This window comes from Oncorhynchus masou, unplaced genomic scaffold (genome assembly GCF_036934945.1).
Source record: "Oncorhynchus masou masou isolate Uvic2021 unplaced genomic scaffold, UVic_Omas_1.1 unplaced_scaffold_1696, whole genome shotgun sequence".
Taxonomy (NCBI): Eukaryota; Metazoa; Chordata; class Actinopteri; order Salmoniformes; family Salmonidae; genus Oncorhynchus; species Oncorhynchus masou.
In genome coordinates, this window is record NW_027007112.1 from 41,081 (window position 1) to 57,174 (window position 16,094).

Genomic DNA, 16,094 nt, shown 5'->3' on the forward strand with positions numbered 1-16,094 from the left:
AACGTAATTCTCCAGTATCTAACTACCTCCCATCTCTCCCCATTAACCTGATTCTCCAGTATCTAGCTACCTCCCAACTCTCCTCATATCCCAGCGTTAACCTTATTCTCCAGTATCTAACTACACCCCCATTAACCTGATTCTCCAGTATCTAACTACACCCCCATTAACCTGATTCTCCAGTATCTAACTACCTCCAATCTCTCCCCATTAACCTGATTCTCCAGTATCTAACTACCGACCATCTCTCCCCATTAACCTGATTCTCCAGTATCTAACTTCACCCCCATTAACCTGATTCTCCAGTATCTAGCTACACCCCCATTAACCTGATTCTCCAGTATCTAACTACACCCCCATTAACCTGATTCTCCAGTATCTAACTACACCCCCATTAACCTGATTCTCCAGTATCTAACTACACCCCCATTAACCTGATTCTCCAGTATCTAACTACACCCCCATTAACCTGATTCTCCAGTATCTAGCTACACCCCCATTAACCTGATTCTCCAGTATCTAACTACACCCCCATTAACCTGATTCTCCAGTATCTAACTACACCCCCATTAACCTGATTCTCCAGTATCTAACTACACCCCCATTAACCTGATTCTCCAGTATCTAGCTACACCCCCATTAACCTGATTCTCCAGTATCTAGCTACACCCCCATTAACCTGATTCTCCAGTATCTAACTACACCCCCATTAACCTGATTCTCCAGTATCTAGCTACCTCCCATCTCTCCTCATATCCCAGCGTTAACCTGATTCTCCAGTATCTAGCTACCTCCCATCTCTCCCCATTAACCTAATTCTCCAGTATCTAACTACCTCCCATCTCTCCCCATTAACCTAATTATCCAGCATCTAACTACCTCCCATCTCTCCCCATTAACCTAATTCTCCAGTATCTAACTACCTCCCATCTCTCCCCATTAACCTGATTCTCCAGTATCTAGCTACCTCTTATCTCTCCCCATTAAACTAATTCTCCAGTATCTAACTACCTCCCATCTCTCCTCATACCCCCTCGTTAACCTGATTGTCCAGTATCTAACTACCTCCCATATCCCCACCATTAACGCTTATCTGTTTGACTTGCTTGGTTTGTGAGAAAGAGCAAGGATCTCTTAAGTTCTTGGTCCTTCACAGGATCACACAGCTTGACCTGGCCGGTTCACTGAGGAGAGAACGAAGAAGAATGTGAAAAAATTTGTTGTTCATATCTGCTCTATATCAGGTTTAATAACACCAGGATAGAGTGGAAAGAGGGTTCTAGTTCCTCTGCTCTATATCACTGTAATAACATCAGGATAGAGTGGACAGGGGGTTCTAGTTCCTCTGCTCTATATCACTGTAATAACATCAGGATAGAGTGGCTAGAGGGTTCTAGTTCCTCTGCTCTATATCACTGTAATTATACTGTAATAACACCAGGATAGAGTGGCCAGAGGGTTCTAGTTCCTCTGCTCTATATCACTGTAATTATACTGTAATAACATCAGGATAGAGTGGACAGAGGGTTCTAGTTCCTCTGCTCTATATCACCGTAATAACATCAGGATAGAGTGGACAGAGGGTTCTAGTTCCTCTGCTCTATATCACTGTAATAACATCAGGATAGAGTGGACAGAGAGTTCTAGTTCCTCTGCTCTATATCACTGTAATAACATCAGGATAGAGTGGACAGAGGGTTCTAGTTCCTCTGCTCTATATCACCGTAATAACATCAGGATAGTGGCCAGAGGGTTCTAGTTCCTCTGCTCTATATCACTGTAATAACATCAGGATAGAGTGGACAGAGGGTTCTAGTTCCTCTGCTCTATATCAGGGTAATAACACTGTAATAACGTCAGGATAGAGTGGACAGAGGGTTCTAGTTCCTCTGCTCTATATCACTGTAATAACATCAGGATAGAGTGGACAGAGGGTTCTAGTTCCTCTGCTCTATATCAGGGTAATAACACTGTAATAACGTCAGGATAGAGTGGACAGAGGGTTCTAGTTCCTCTGCTCTAGTTCCTTCTAGTTCCTCTGCTCTATATCACTGTAATAACATCAGGATAGAGTGGACAGAGGGTTCTAGTTCCTCTGCTCTATATCACTGTAATAACATCAGGATAGAGTGGACAGAGGGTTCTAGTTCCTCTGCTCTATATCACTGTAATAACATCTGGATAGAGTGGACAGAGGGTTCTAGTTCCTCTGCTCTATATCACTGTAATAACACCAGGATAGAGTGGACAGAGGGTTCTAGTTCCTCTGCTCTATATCACTGTAATAACGTCAGGATAGAGTGGACAGAGGGTTCTAGTTCCTCTGCTCTATATCACTGTAATAACATCAGGATAGAGTGGACAGAGGGTTCTAGTTCCTCTGTTCTATATCACTGTAATAACATCAGGATAGAGTGGACAGAGGGTTCTAGTTCCTCTGCTCTATATCACTGTAATAACATCAGGATAGAGTGGACAGAGGGTTCTAGTTCCTCTGCTCTATATCACTGTAATAACATCAGGATAGAGTGGACAGAGGGTTCTAGTTCCTCTGCTCTATATCACTGTAATAACATCAGGATAGAGTGGACAGAGGGTTCTAGTTCCTCTGCTCTATATCACTGTAATAACATCAGGATAGAGTGGACAGAGGGTTCTAGTTCCTCTGCTCTATATCACTGTAATAACATCAGGATAGAGTGGACAGAGGGTTCTAGTTCCTCTGCTCTATATCACTGTAATAACATCAGGATAGAGTGGACAGAGGGTTCTAGTTCCTCTGCTCTATATCACTGTAATAACATCAGGATAGAGTGGACTGAGGGTTCTAGTTCCTCTGCTCTATATCGTCAACGGATAAGGGTTCATCATCGTTCACATATTCTCATACCAGGTTCCACTGCTCCTCTATTGGCCCCCCATATTCTCATACCAGGTTCCACTGCTCCTCTATTGGCCACCATATTCTCATACCAGGTTCCACTGCTCCTCTATTGGCCCCCATATTCTCATACCAGGTTCCACTGCTCCTCTATTGGCCACCATATTCTCATACCAGGTTCCACTGCTCCTCTATTGGCCACCATATTCTCATACCAGGTTCCACTGCTCCTCTATTGGCCCCCAATATTCTCATACCAGGTTCCACTGCTCCTCTATTGGCCACCATATTCTCATACCAGGTTCCACTGCTCCTCTATTGGCCCCCAATATTCTCATACCAGGTTCCACTGCTCCTCTATTGGCCACCATATTCTCATACCAGGTTCCACTGCTCCTCTATTGGCCCCCCATATTCTCATACCAGGTTCCACTGCTCCTCTATTGGCCCCCATATTCTCATACCAGGTTCCACTGCTCCTCTATTGGCCCCCATATTCTCATACCAGGTTCCACTGCTCCTCTATTGGCCCCCATATTCTCATACCAGGTTCCATTGCTCCTCTATTGGCCGCCATATTCTCATACCAGGTTCCACTGCTCCTCTATTGGCCCCCAATATTCTCATACCAGGTTCCACTGCTCCTCTATTGGCCACCATATTCTCATACCAGGTTCCACTGCTCCTCTATTGGCCACCATATTCTCATACCAGGTTCCACTGCTCCTCTATTGGCCCCCTCACACTAAGTCTACCTCACGCTCGCACTAGGTCTACCTCACGCTCGCACTAGGTCTACCTCACGCTCGCACTAGGTCTACCTCACGCTCGCACTAGGTCTACCTCACGCTCGCACTAGGTCTACCTCACGCTCACACTAGGTCTACCTCACGCTCACACTAGGTCTACCTCACGCTCACACTAGGTCTACCTCACGCTCACACTAGGTCTACCTCACGCTCACACTAGGTCTACCTCACGCTCACACTAGGTCTACCTCACGCTCACACTAGGTCTACCTCACGCTCACACTAGGTCTACCTCACGCTCACACTAGGTCTACCTCACGCTCACACTAGGTCTACCTCACGCTCACACTAGGTCTACCTCACGCTCACACTAGGTCTACCTCACGCTCACACTAGGTCTACCTCACGCTCACACTAGGTCTACCTCACGCTCACACTAGGTCTACCTCACGCTCACACTAGGTCTACCTCACGCTCACACTAGGTCTACCTCACGCTCACACTAGGTCTACCTTACGCTCACACTAGGTCTACCTTACGCTCACACTAGGTCTACCTTACGCTCACACCAGGTCTACCTTACGCTCACACTCGGTCTACCTTACGCTCATACTAGGTCTACCTTACGCTCACACTAGGTCTACCTTACGCTCACACTAGGTCTACCTTACGCTCACACTAGGTCTACCTTACGCTCACACTAGGTCTACCTTACGCTCACACTAGGTCTACCTTACGCTCACACTAGGTCTACCTTACGCTCACACCAGGTCTACCTTACGCTCACACTAGGTCTACCTTACGCTCACACTCGGTCTACCTTACGCTCATACTAGATCTACCTTACGCTCACACTAGGTCTACCTTACGCTCACACCAGGTCTACCTTACGCTCACACTAGGTCTACCTTACGCTCACACTCTGTCTACCTTACGCTCATACTAGATCTACCTTACGCTCACACTAGGTCTACCTTACGCTCATACTAGGTTTCAGTCCTTACTTCTATTACCCTCCTAAGAAGGCTGAAAGACTTCTACATTTCTTCTATCATGTTACAAAACCCCAGTGACACCTGGAACTAAGACACCCACCTCTGAATGACAGCATTATCATATATATATACAGTACATTCTGTACAAACCCACCTCAGAATGACAGCATTATCATATATATACAGTACATTCTGTACGAACCCACCTCTGAATGACAGCATTATCACATATATACTGTACATTCTGTATGAACCCACCTCTGAATGACAGCATTATCATATATATACAGTACATTCTGTAGGAACCCACCTCTGAATGACAGCATTATCATATATACAGTACATTCTGTACGAACCCACCTCTGAATGACAGCATTATCACATATATACAGTACATTCTGTACGAACCCACCTCTGAATGACAGCATTATCATATATATACAGTACAATCTGTACGAACCCACCTCTGAATGACAGCATTATCATATATATATACTGTACATTATATACGAACCCACCTCTGAATGAAGGCATTATCATATATATATACTGTACATTATATACGAACCCACCTCTGAATGACAGCATTATCATATATACAGTACATTCTGTACGAACCCACCTCTCAGCTGGCCCCCCAGTCAGCTTCATCCTCTTGGATGCGCTGCCCTCTGCTTCTGCTGGAGAATTCGGTCTGGAGGGGGTCTGGGGTGGAGGGGGGGCCATCCTCTTCCTCCCTGGGGTGGTACCTGTGGGTGGTGTGGAGGGGGTCGTTTGGTTCTTCTGGTCCTCTACAAAGCAGCGTAGAGGTCTCCTGACCAGATCATCTCTGTGATGGACCACTGTGTTCCTGGACTTCAACTGTCTGTAGAGACCACAGACAACAACTGACTGGAGAGACCACAGACAACAACTGTCTGTAGAGACCACAGGCAACAACTGTCTGTAGAGACCACAGGCAACAACTGTCTGTAGAGACCACAGACAACAACTGACTGTAGAGACCACAGACAACAACCGTCTGTAGAGACCACAGACAACAACCGTCTGCAGAGACCACAGGCAACAACCGTCTGTAGAGACCACAGGCAACAACCGCCTGTAGAGACCACAGGCAACAACTGACTGTAGAGACCACAGACAACAACTGTCTGTAGAGACCACAGACAACAACTGTCTGTAGAGACCACAGGCAATAACTGTCTGTAGAGACCACAGGCAACAACTGTCTGTAGAGACCACAGCCAACAACTGTCTGTAGAGACCACAGACAACACATTACAACAACTGTCTGTAGAGACCACAGACAACAACTGGCTGTAGAGACCACAGGCAACAACTGTCTGTAGAGACCACAGACAACAACTGACTGTAGAGACCACAGGCAACAACTGTCTGTAGAGACCACAGACAACAACTGACTGTAGAGACCACAGGCAACAACTGTCTGTAGAGACCACAGACAACAACTGTCTGTAGAGACCACAGGCAACAACTGTCTGTAGAGACCACAGACAACAACTGTCTGTAGAGACCACAGCCAACAACTGTCTGTAGAGACCACAGCCAACAACTGTCTGTAGAGACCACAGACAACACATTACAACAACTGTCTGTAGAGACCACAGACAACACATTACAACAACTGTCTGTAGAGACCACAGACAACAACTGTCTGTAGAGACCACAGGCAACAACTGTCTGTAGAGACCACAGACAACAACTGTCTGTAGAGACCACAGACAACAACTGTCTGTAGAGACCACAGGCAACAACTGACTGGAGAGACCACAGACAACAACTGACTGGAGAGACCACAGACAACAACTGACTGGAGAGACCACAGACAACAACTGACTGTAGAGACCACAGACAACAACTGTCTGTAGAGACCACAGGCAACAACTGTCTGTAGAGACCACAGACAACAACTGTCTGTAGAGACCACAGGCAACAACTGTCTGTAGAGACCACAGACAACAACTGTCTGTAGAGACCACAGGCAACAACTGTCTGTAGAGACCACAGGCAACAACTGTCTGTAGAGACCACAGGCAACAACTGTCTGTAGAGACCACAGGCAACAACTGTCTGGAGAGACCACAGACAACAACTGTCTGTAGAGACCACAGACAACAACTGTCTGTAGAGACCACAGGCAACAACTGTCTGTAGAGACCACAGGCAACAACTGTCTGTAGAGACCACAGGCAACAACTGGCTGTAGAGACCACAGGCAACAACTGGCTGTAGAGACCACAGACAACAACTGTCTGGAGAGACCACAGACAACAACTGTCTGTAGAGACCACAGGCAACAACTGTCTGTAGAGACCACAGACAACAACTGTCTGTAGAGACCACAGGCAACAACTGTCTGTAGAGACCACAGGCAACAACTGTCTGTAGAGACCACAGACAACAACTGTCTGGAGAGACCACAGACAACAACTGTCTGTAGAGACCACAGGCAACAACTGTCTGTAGAGACCACAGACAACAACTGTCTGTAGAGACCACAGACAACAACTGTCTGGAGAGACCACAGGCAACAACTGTCTGTAGAGACCACAGGCAACAACTGTCTGTAGAGACCACAGACAACAACTGTCTGTAGAGACCGCAGACAACAACTGTCTGTAGAGACCGCAGACAACAACTGTCTGGAGAGACCACAGGCAACAACTGTCTGAGGAGACCACAGACAACAACTGTCTGTAGAGACCACAGACAACAACTGTCTGTAGAGACCGCAGACAACAACTGTCTGTAGAGACCACAGACAACAACTGTCTGGAGAGACCACAGGCAACAACTGTCTGTAGAGACCACAGGCAACAACTGTCTGTAGAGACCACAGGCAACAACTGTCTGTAGAGACCACAGACAACAACTGTCTGTAGAGACCACAGGCAACAACTGTCTGTAGAGACCACAGGCAACAACTGTCTGTAGAGACCACAGGCAACAACTGTCTGTAGAGACCACAGGCAACAACTGTCTGTAGAGACCACAGGCAACAACCGTCTGTAGAGACCACAGGCAACAACCGTCTGTAGAGACCACAGGCAACAACCGTCTGTAGAGACCACAGGCAACAAATGTCTGTAGAGACCACAGACAACAAATGTCTGTAGAGACCACAGACAACAAATGTCTGTAGAGACCACAGACAACAACTGACTGGAGAGACCACAGACAACAACTGACTGGAGAGACCACAGACAACAAGAGAGAGAGAGAGAGACGGGGTGTCTGTGTTAACGTACCCTACAGCAGAACCCAGGCTGTAATACCAGAGAGAGAGAGAGAGAGACGGGGTGTCTGTGTTAACGTACCCTACAGCAGAACCCAGGCTGTAATACCAGAGAGAGAGAGAGAGATATGGTGTCTGTGTTAACGTACCCTACAGCAGAACCCAGGCTGTAATACCAGAGAGAGAGAGAGAGAGAGAGAGAGATGGGGTGTCTGTGTTATCGTACCCTACAGCAGAACCCAGGCTGTAATACCAGAGAGAGAGAGAGAGACGGGGTGTCTGTGTTAACGTACCCTACAGCAGAACCCAGGCTGTAATACCAGAGAAAGAGAGAGAGACGGGGTGTCTGTGTTAACGTACCCTACAGCAGAACCCAGGCTGTAATACCAGAGAGAGAGAGATGGGGTGTCTGTGTTAACGTACCCTACAGCAGAACCCAGGCTGTAATACCAGAGAGAGAGAGATGGGGTGTCTGTGTTAACGTACCCTACAGCAGAACCCAGGCTGTAATACCAGAGAGAGAGAGATGGGGTGTCTGTGTTAACGTACCCTACAGCAGAACCCAGGCTGTAATACCAGAGAGAGAGAGAGAGAGATGGGGTGTCTGTGTTAACGTACCCTACAGCAGAACCCAGGCTGTAATACCAGAGAGAGAGAGATGGGGTGTCTGTGTTAACGTACCCTACAGCAGAACCCAGGCTGTAATACCAGAGAGAGAGAGAGAGACGGGGTGTCTGTGTTAACGTACCCTACAGCAGAACCCAGGCTGTAATACCAGAGAGAGAGAGAGAGAGAGAGAGACGGGGTGTCTGTGTTAACGTACCCTACAGCAGAACCCAGGCTGTAATACCAGAGAGAGAGAGAGAGATGGGGTGTCTGTGTTAACGTACCCTACAGCAGAGCTCAGGCTGTAATACCAGAGAGAGATGGGTTGTCTGTGTTAACGTACCCTACAGCAGAACCCAGGCTGTAATACCAGAGAGAGAGATATGGGGTGTCTGTGTTAACGTACCCTACAGCAGAGCCCAGGCTGTAATACCAGAGAGAGAGAGAGAGAGAGAGAGAGAGAGAGAGAGAGAGAGATGGGTTGTCTGTGTTAACGTACCCTACAGCAGAACCCAGGCTGTAATACCAGAGAGAGAGAGACGGGGTGTCTGTGTTAACGTACCCTACAGCAGAACCCAGGCTGTAATACCAGAGAGAGAGAGAGAGAGCGAGAGAGAGAGAGAGACGGGGTGTCTGTGTTAACGTACCCTACAGCAGAACCCAGGCTGTAATACCAGAGAGAGAGAGAGATGGGGTGTCTGTGTTAACGTACCCTACAGCAGAACCCAGGCTGTAATACCAGAGAGAGAGAGATGGGGTGTCTGTGTTAACGTACCCTACAGCAGAACCCAGGCTGTAATACCAGAGAGAGAGAGAGAGAGAGAGAGAGAGACGGGGTGTCTGTGTTAACGTACCCTACAGCAGAACCCAGGCTGTAATACCAGAGAGAGAGAGAGAGAGAGAGAGAGAGAGAGTAGAGACCAGAGAGAGAGAGAGAGAGAGAGACGGGGTGTCTGTGTTAACGTATCCTACAGCAGAACCCAGGCTGTAATACCAGAGAGAGAGAGAGAGAGAGAGAGAGAGAGAGAGAGAGAGAGAGAGAGAGACGGGGTGTCTGTGTTAACGTACCCTACAGCAGAACCCAGGCTGTAATACCAGAGAGAGAGAGAGAGCGAGAGAGAGAGAGAGACGGGGTGTCTGTGTTAACGTACCCTACAGCAGAACCCAGGCTGTAATACCAGAGAGAGAGAGATGGGGTGCCTGTGTTAACGTACCCTACAGCAGAACCCAGGCTGTAATACCAGAGAGAGAGAGATGGGGTGTCTGTGTTAACGTACCCTACAGCAGAACCCAGGCTGTAATACCAGAGAGAGAGAGAGAGAGAGATGGGGTGTCTGTGTTAACGTACCCCTACAGCAGAACCCAGGCTGTAATACCAGAGAGAGAGAGAGAGAGAGAGATGGGGTGTCTGTGTTAACGTACCCTACAGCAGAACCCAGGCTGTAATACCAGAGAGAGAGAGATGGGGTGTCTGTGTTAACGTACCCTACAGCAGAACCCAGGCTGTAATACCAGAGAGAGAGAGAGAGAGAGATGGGGTGTCTGTGTTAACGTACCCCTACAGCAGAACCCAGGCTGTAATACCAGAGAGAGAGAGAGAGAGAGAGAGAGATGGGGTGTCTGTGTTAACGTACCCTACAGCAGAACCCAGGCTGTAATACCAGTCGTTGATATCATCCTGATCGCTGGACATCAGCAGCAGCTTGGCTTTAGGGAAGGTCAACTAGGATACAGAAAGAGAGGAGGGAGGGAAGGTCAACTAGGAGACAGAGAGGAGGGAGGGAGGGAAGGTCAACTAGGAGACAGAAAGAGAGGAGGGAGGGAGGGAAGGTCAACTAGGAGACAGAAAGAGAGGGAGGGAAGGTCAACTAGGAGACAGAGAGGAGGGAGGGAGGGTCAACTAGGAGACAGAAAGAGAGGAGGGAGGGAGGGAAGGTCAACTAGGAGACAGAAAGAGAGGAGGGAGGGAGGGAAGGTCAACTAGGAGACAGAAAGAGAGGAGGGAGGGAGGGAAGGTCAACTAGGAGACAGAAAGAGAGGAGGGAGGGAGGGAAGGTCAACTAGGAGACAGAAAGAGAGGAGGGAGGGAGGGAAGGTCAACTAGGAGACAGAAAGACAGGAGGGAGGGAAGGTCAACTAGGAGACAGAAAGAGAGGAGGGAGGGAGGGAAGGTCAACTAGGAGACAGAAAGAGAGGAGGGAGGGAGGGAAGGTCAACTAGGAGACAGAAAGAGAGGAGGGAGGGAGGGAAGGTCAACTAGGAGACAGAAAGAGGGGGATGAGGAAGAGAGAAATATGGAGGAGGGAGAGGAGGGAGGGGGGTTTGGGGACATAAAGAGAAAAGTGAGACTGAGGGACAGGAGGGGGGGTTAGGGACATAAAGAGAGAAGTGAGACTGAGGAAGAGGAGGGAGGGAGGGTTAGAGACATAAAGAGAGAAGTGAGACTGAGGGAGAGGAGGGAGGGGGGGTTAGGGACATAAAGAGAGAAGTGAGACTGAGGGAGAGGAGGGAGGGGGGTTAGGGATATGAAGAGAGAAGTGAGACTGAGGGTGAGGATGGAGAGAGGGGGAGTTAGGGACATAAAGAGAGAAGTGAGACCGAGGGGGAGGAGGGAGGGAGGGGGGTTTAGGGATATGAAGAGAGAAGTTGGATTGAGGGAGAGGAGGGGGGGGTTAGGGACATAGAGAGAGAAGTGAGACTGAGGAAGAGGAGGGAGGGAGGGTTAGAGACATAAAGAGAGAAGTGAGACTGAGGGAGAGGAGGGAGGGAGGGAGAGGAAGGGAGGGAGGGAGGGAGAGGAAGGGAGGGAGAGGAGGGAGGGGGGGTTAGGGACATAGAGAGAGAAGTGAGACTGAGGGAGAGGAGGGGGGTTAGGGACATAAAGAGAGAAGTGAGACTGAGGGGAGAGGAGGGAGGGAGGGAGGGGGTTAGGGATAGGGAAGAGAGAAATGAGACTGAGGGAGAGGAGGGAGGGGGGGTTAGGGACATAGAGAGAGAAGTGAGACTGAGGGAGAGGAGGGGGTTAGGGACATAAAAGAGAGAAATGAGACTGAGGGAGAGGAGGGAGGGAGGGAGGGGGTTAGGGATATAGAGAGAAATGAGACTGAGGGAGAGGAGGGAGGGGGGGTTAGGGACATAGAGAGAGAAGTGAGACTGAGGGAGAGGAGGGGGGTTAGGGACATAAAGAGAGAAATGAGACTGAGGGAGAGGAGGGAGGGAGGGAGGGGGTTAGGGATATAGAGAGAAATGAGACTGAGGGAGAGGAGGGAGGGGGTTAGGGACATAGAGAGAGAAGTGAGACTGAGGGAGGAGGGGGGGGTTAGGGACATAAAGAGAGAAATGAGACTGAGGGAGAGGAGGGAGGGAGGGGGTTAGGGACATAAAGAGAGAAATGAGACTGAGGGAGAGGAGGGGGAGGAGGGGGAGGAGGGGGGTTAGGGATATAAAGAGAGAAGTGAGACTGAGGGAGAGGAGGGAGAGACTGAGGGAGAGGGGGGGTTAGGGACATAAAGAGAGAAGTGAGACTGAGGGAGAGGAGGAGAGAGGGGGGTTAGGGACATAAAGAGAGAAGTGAGACTGAGGGAGAGGAGGGAGAGGGGGGTTAGGGACATAAAGAGAGAAGTGAGACTGAGGGAGAGGAGGGAGAGAGGGGGGGTTAGGGACATAAAGAGAGAAGTGAGACTGAGGGAGAGGAGGGAGAGAGGGGGGGTTAGGGACATAAAGAGAGAAGTGAGACTGAGGGAGAGGAGGGAGAGAGGGGGGTTAGGGACATAAAGAGAGAAGTGAGACTGAAGGAGAGGAGGGAGAGAGGGGGGGTTAGGGACATAAAGAGAGAAGTGAGACTGAGGGAGAGGAGGGAGAGAGGGGGGGTTAGGGACATAAAGAGAGAAGTGAGACTGAAGGAGAGGAGGGAGAGAGGGGGGGTTAGGGACATAAAGAGAGAAGTGAGACTGAAGGAGAGGAGGGAGGGGGAGAGGAGGGGGGAGAGTGTCTGTCTGTTCCTCTCAGCCGGTCTGTCTAGAAATGGCTGGGGTTCTTCCAGATTCCTCTCAATCAACGACTAGAAGTCTAGAAATGGTTGACATTTGTATCCTTGTATTAGGACATCGTATTACAGTAAGGTTCCTTATGGCTCCTGTATTCAAAGAGCTGCTGCAATGACCCAGCCTGAACACTAGAGGGCAGGGCAGGCCCAGAAATAAACCGCTAACACCTCAGACAGCAACATATTACTGACAGTCCTCTGTTAGTTCTCCACCTATGACTACATGGATGTCCTCTCTCTATATGAGGAGAGAGGAGACAGATGGATGGTCTCTCTATATATGAGGGTAGAGGAGACAGATGGATGGTCTCTGTCTATGAGGGTAGAGGAGGCAGATGGATGTCCTCTCTGTATATGAGGGTAGAGGAGGCAGATGGATGGTCTCTCTGTATATATATGAGGGTAGAGGAGGCAGATGGATGGTCTCTGTATATGAGGGTAGAGGAGACAGATGGATGGTCTCTCTGTATATGAGGGTAGAGGAGGCAGATGGATGGTCTCTGTATATGAGGGTAGAGGAGACAGATGGATGGTCTTTCTCTATATGAGGAGGCAGATGGATGGTCTCTCTGTATATATGAGGGTAGAGGAGGCAGATGGATGGTCTCTGTATATGAGGGTAGAGGAGACAGATGGATGGTCTTTCTCTATATGAGGAGACAGATGGATGGTCTCTCTGTATATGAGGAGGCAGATGGATGGTCTCTCTCTATATGAGGAGGCAGATGGATGGTCTCTCTGTATATGAGGAGGCAGATGGATGGTCTCTCTCTATATGAGGGTAGAGGAGACAGATGGATGGTCTCTGTATATGAGGGTAGAGGAGACAGATGGATGGTCTCTCTGTATATGAGGAGACAGATGGATGGTCTCTGTATATGAGGGTAGAGGAGACAGATGGATGGTCTCTCTGTATATGAGGAGGCAGATGGATGGTCTCTGTATATGAGGGTAGAGGAGACAGATGGATGGTCTCTCTGTATATGAGGGTAGAGGAGGCAGATGTATGGTCTCTCTGTATATGAGAAGGCAGATGGATGGTCTCTCTCTATATGAGGAGGCAGATGGATGGTCTCTCTATATGAGGAGGCAGATGGATGGTCTCTCTATATGAGGAGGCAGATGGATGGTCTCTCTATATGAGGAGGCAGATGGATGGTCTCTCTGTCTATGAGGGTAGAGGAGGCAGATGGATGGTCTCTCTATATGAGGAGACAGATGGATGGTCTCTCTGTATATGAGGAGACAGATGGATGGTCTCTCTGTATATGAGGGTAGAGGAGGCAGATGGATGGTCTCTCTGTATATATGAGGGTAGAGGAGGCAGATGGATGGTCTCTGTATATGAGGGTAGAGGAGACAGATGGATGGTCTCTCTCTATATGAGGAGGCAGATGGATGGTCTCTCTCTATATGAGGAGGCAGATGGATGGTCTCTCTATATGAGGAGGCAGATGGATGGTCTCTCTGTATATGAGGGTAGAGGAGACAGATGGATGGTCTCTCTGTATATGAGGGTAGAGGAGACAGATGGATGGTCTCTCTGTATATGAGGAGGCAGATGGATGGTCTCTGTATATGAGGGTAGAGGAGACAGATGGATGGTCTCTGTATATGAGGGTAGAGGAGACAGATGTATGGTCTCTCTGTATATGAGGAGGCAGATGGATGGTCTCTCTGTATATGAGGGTAGAGGAGACAGATGGATGGTCTCTCTGTATATGAGGGTAGAGGAGACAGATGGATGGTCTCTCTGTATATGAGGAGGCAGATGGATGGTCTCTGTATATGAGGGTAGAGGAGACAGATGGATGGTCTCTGTATATGAGGAGACAGATGGATGGTCTCTCTGTATATGAGGAGGCAGATGGATGGTCTCTCTGTATATGAGGGTAGAGGAGACAGATGGATGGTCTCTGTATATGAGGGTAGAGGAGACAGATGGATGGTCTCTCTGTATATGAGGAGGCAGATGGATGGTCTCTGTATATGAGGGTAGAGGAGACAGATGGATGGTCTCTCTGTATATGAGGAGGCAGATGGATGGTCTCTGTATATGAGGATAGAGGAGGCAGATGGATGGTCTCTGTCTATGAGGGTAGAGGAGGCAGATGGATGGTCTCTCTGTATATGAGGAGACAGATGGATGGTCCCTCTTCGTATATGAGGATAGAGGAGACAGATGGATGGTCTCTCTGTATATGAGGAGACAGATGGATGGTCCCTCTTCGTATATGAGGATAGAGGAGACAGATGGATGGTCTCTCTCTGTATATGAGGATAGAGGAGACAGATGGATGGTCTCTCTGTATATGAGGAGACAGATGGATGGTCTCTCTGTATATGAGGAGACAGATGGATGGTCTCTGTCTATATGAGGGTATTGGGTTGTATTGGGTCAGTACCTCTAGCAGACACACAGGAAGCCCGGTTGTATTGGGTCAGTACCTCTAGCAGACACACAGGAAGCCCGGTTGTATTGGGTCAGTACCTCTAGCAGACACACAGGAAGCCCGGTTGTATTGGGTCAGTACCTCTAGCAGACACACAGGAAACCCGGTTGTATTGGGTCAGTACCTCTAGCAGACACACAGGAAGCCCGGTTGTATTGGGTCAGTACCTCTAGCAGACACACAGGAAGCCCGGTTGTATTGGGTCAGTACCTCTAGCAGACACACAGGAAGCCCGGTTGTATTGGGTCAGTACCTCTAGCAGACACACAGGAAGCCCGGTTGTATTGGGTCAGTACCTCTAGCAGACACACAGGAAGCCCGGTTGTATTGGGTCAGTACCTCTAGCAGACACACAGGAAGCCCGGTTGTATTGGGTCAGTACCTCTAGCAGACACACAGGAAGCCCGGTTGTATTGGGTCAGTACCTCTAGCAGACACACAGGAAGCCCGGTTGTATTGGGTCAGTACCTCTAGCAGACACACAGGAAGCCCGGTTGTATTGGGTCAGTACCTCTAGCAGACACACAGGAAGCCCGGTTGTATTGGGTCAGTTTGTGTTCCATGTTTTCATTTCAAATCAAATCGTATTCGTGACATGCGCGGAATACAACAGGTTCTACAGTGGGATGCTGACTTACGAGCCCTTCATAACCAACCATGCAGTTTAACAAATATGAATAAGAAATAAAAATAACAAGTAGTTAAAGAGCAGCAGAAAAATAAATTGTGAGGCTATATACAGGGTGTTACGGTACAGAGTCAATGTGGAGGCTATATACAGGGTGTTACGGTACAGAGTCAATGTGGAGGCTATATACAGGGGGTACCGGTACAGAGTCAATGTGGAGGCTATATACAGGGTGGTACGGTACAGAGTCAATGTGGAGGCTATATACATGTGGGGTACCGGTACAGAGTCAATGTGGAGGCTATATACAGGGGGTACCGGTACAGAGTCAATGTGGAGGTTATATACAGGGGGTACCGGTACAGAGTCAATGTGGAGGCTATATACAGGGTGTTACGGTACAGAGTCAATGTGGAGGCTATATACAGGGTGGTACGGTACAGAGTCAATGTGGAGGCTATATACAGGGTGTTACGGTACA

At 48.7% G+C, this 16,094-nt stretch overlaps 1 protein-coding gene across 1 annotated transcript in view; it reads right to left on the bottom strand.

Annotated features, from left to right (window-relative positions):
- Window positions 1-410: 410 nt before the first annotated feature.
- Window positions 411-16,094, bottom strand: part of LOC135531987 (rho guanine nucleotide exchange factor 39-like) — a 60,990-nt gene continuing 45,306 nt past the window's right edge. Inside the window, exons 4-7 of the mRNA XM_064959669.1 lie at window positions 10,122-10,210; window positions 5,248-5,490; window positions 1,066-1,184; window positions 411-1,011 (exon numbers count right to left, since the gene is read on the bottom strand). Of these exons, the coding sequence (XP_064815741.1) occupies window positions 1,151-1,184; window positions 5,248-5,490; window positions 10,122-10,210 (366 nt within the window). The 3' untranslated portion in view covers window positions 411-1,011; window positions 1,066-1,150. The remainder of the gene's footprint in view (window positions 1,012-1,065; window positions 1,185-5,247; window positions 5,491-10,121; window positions 10,211-16,094) is intronic.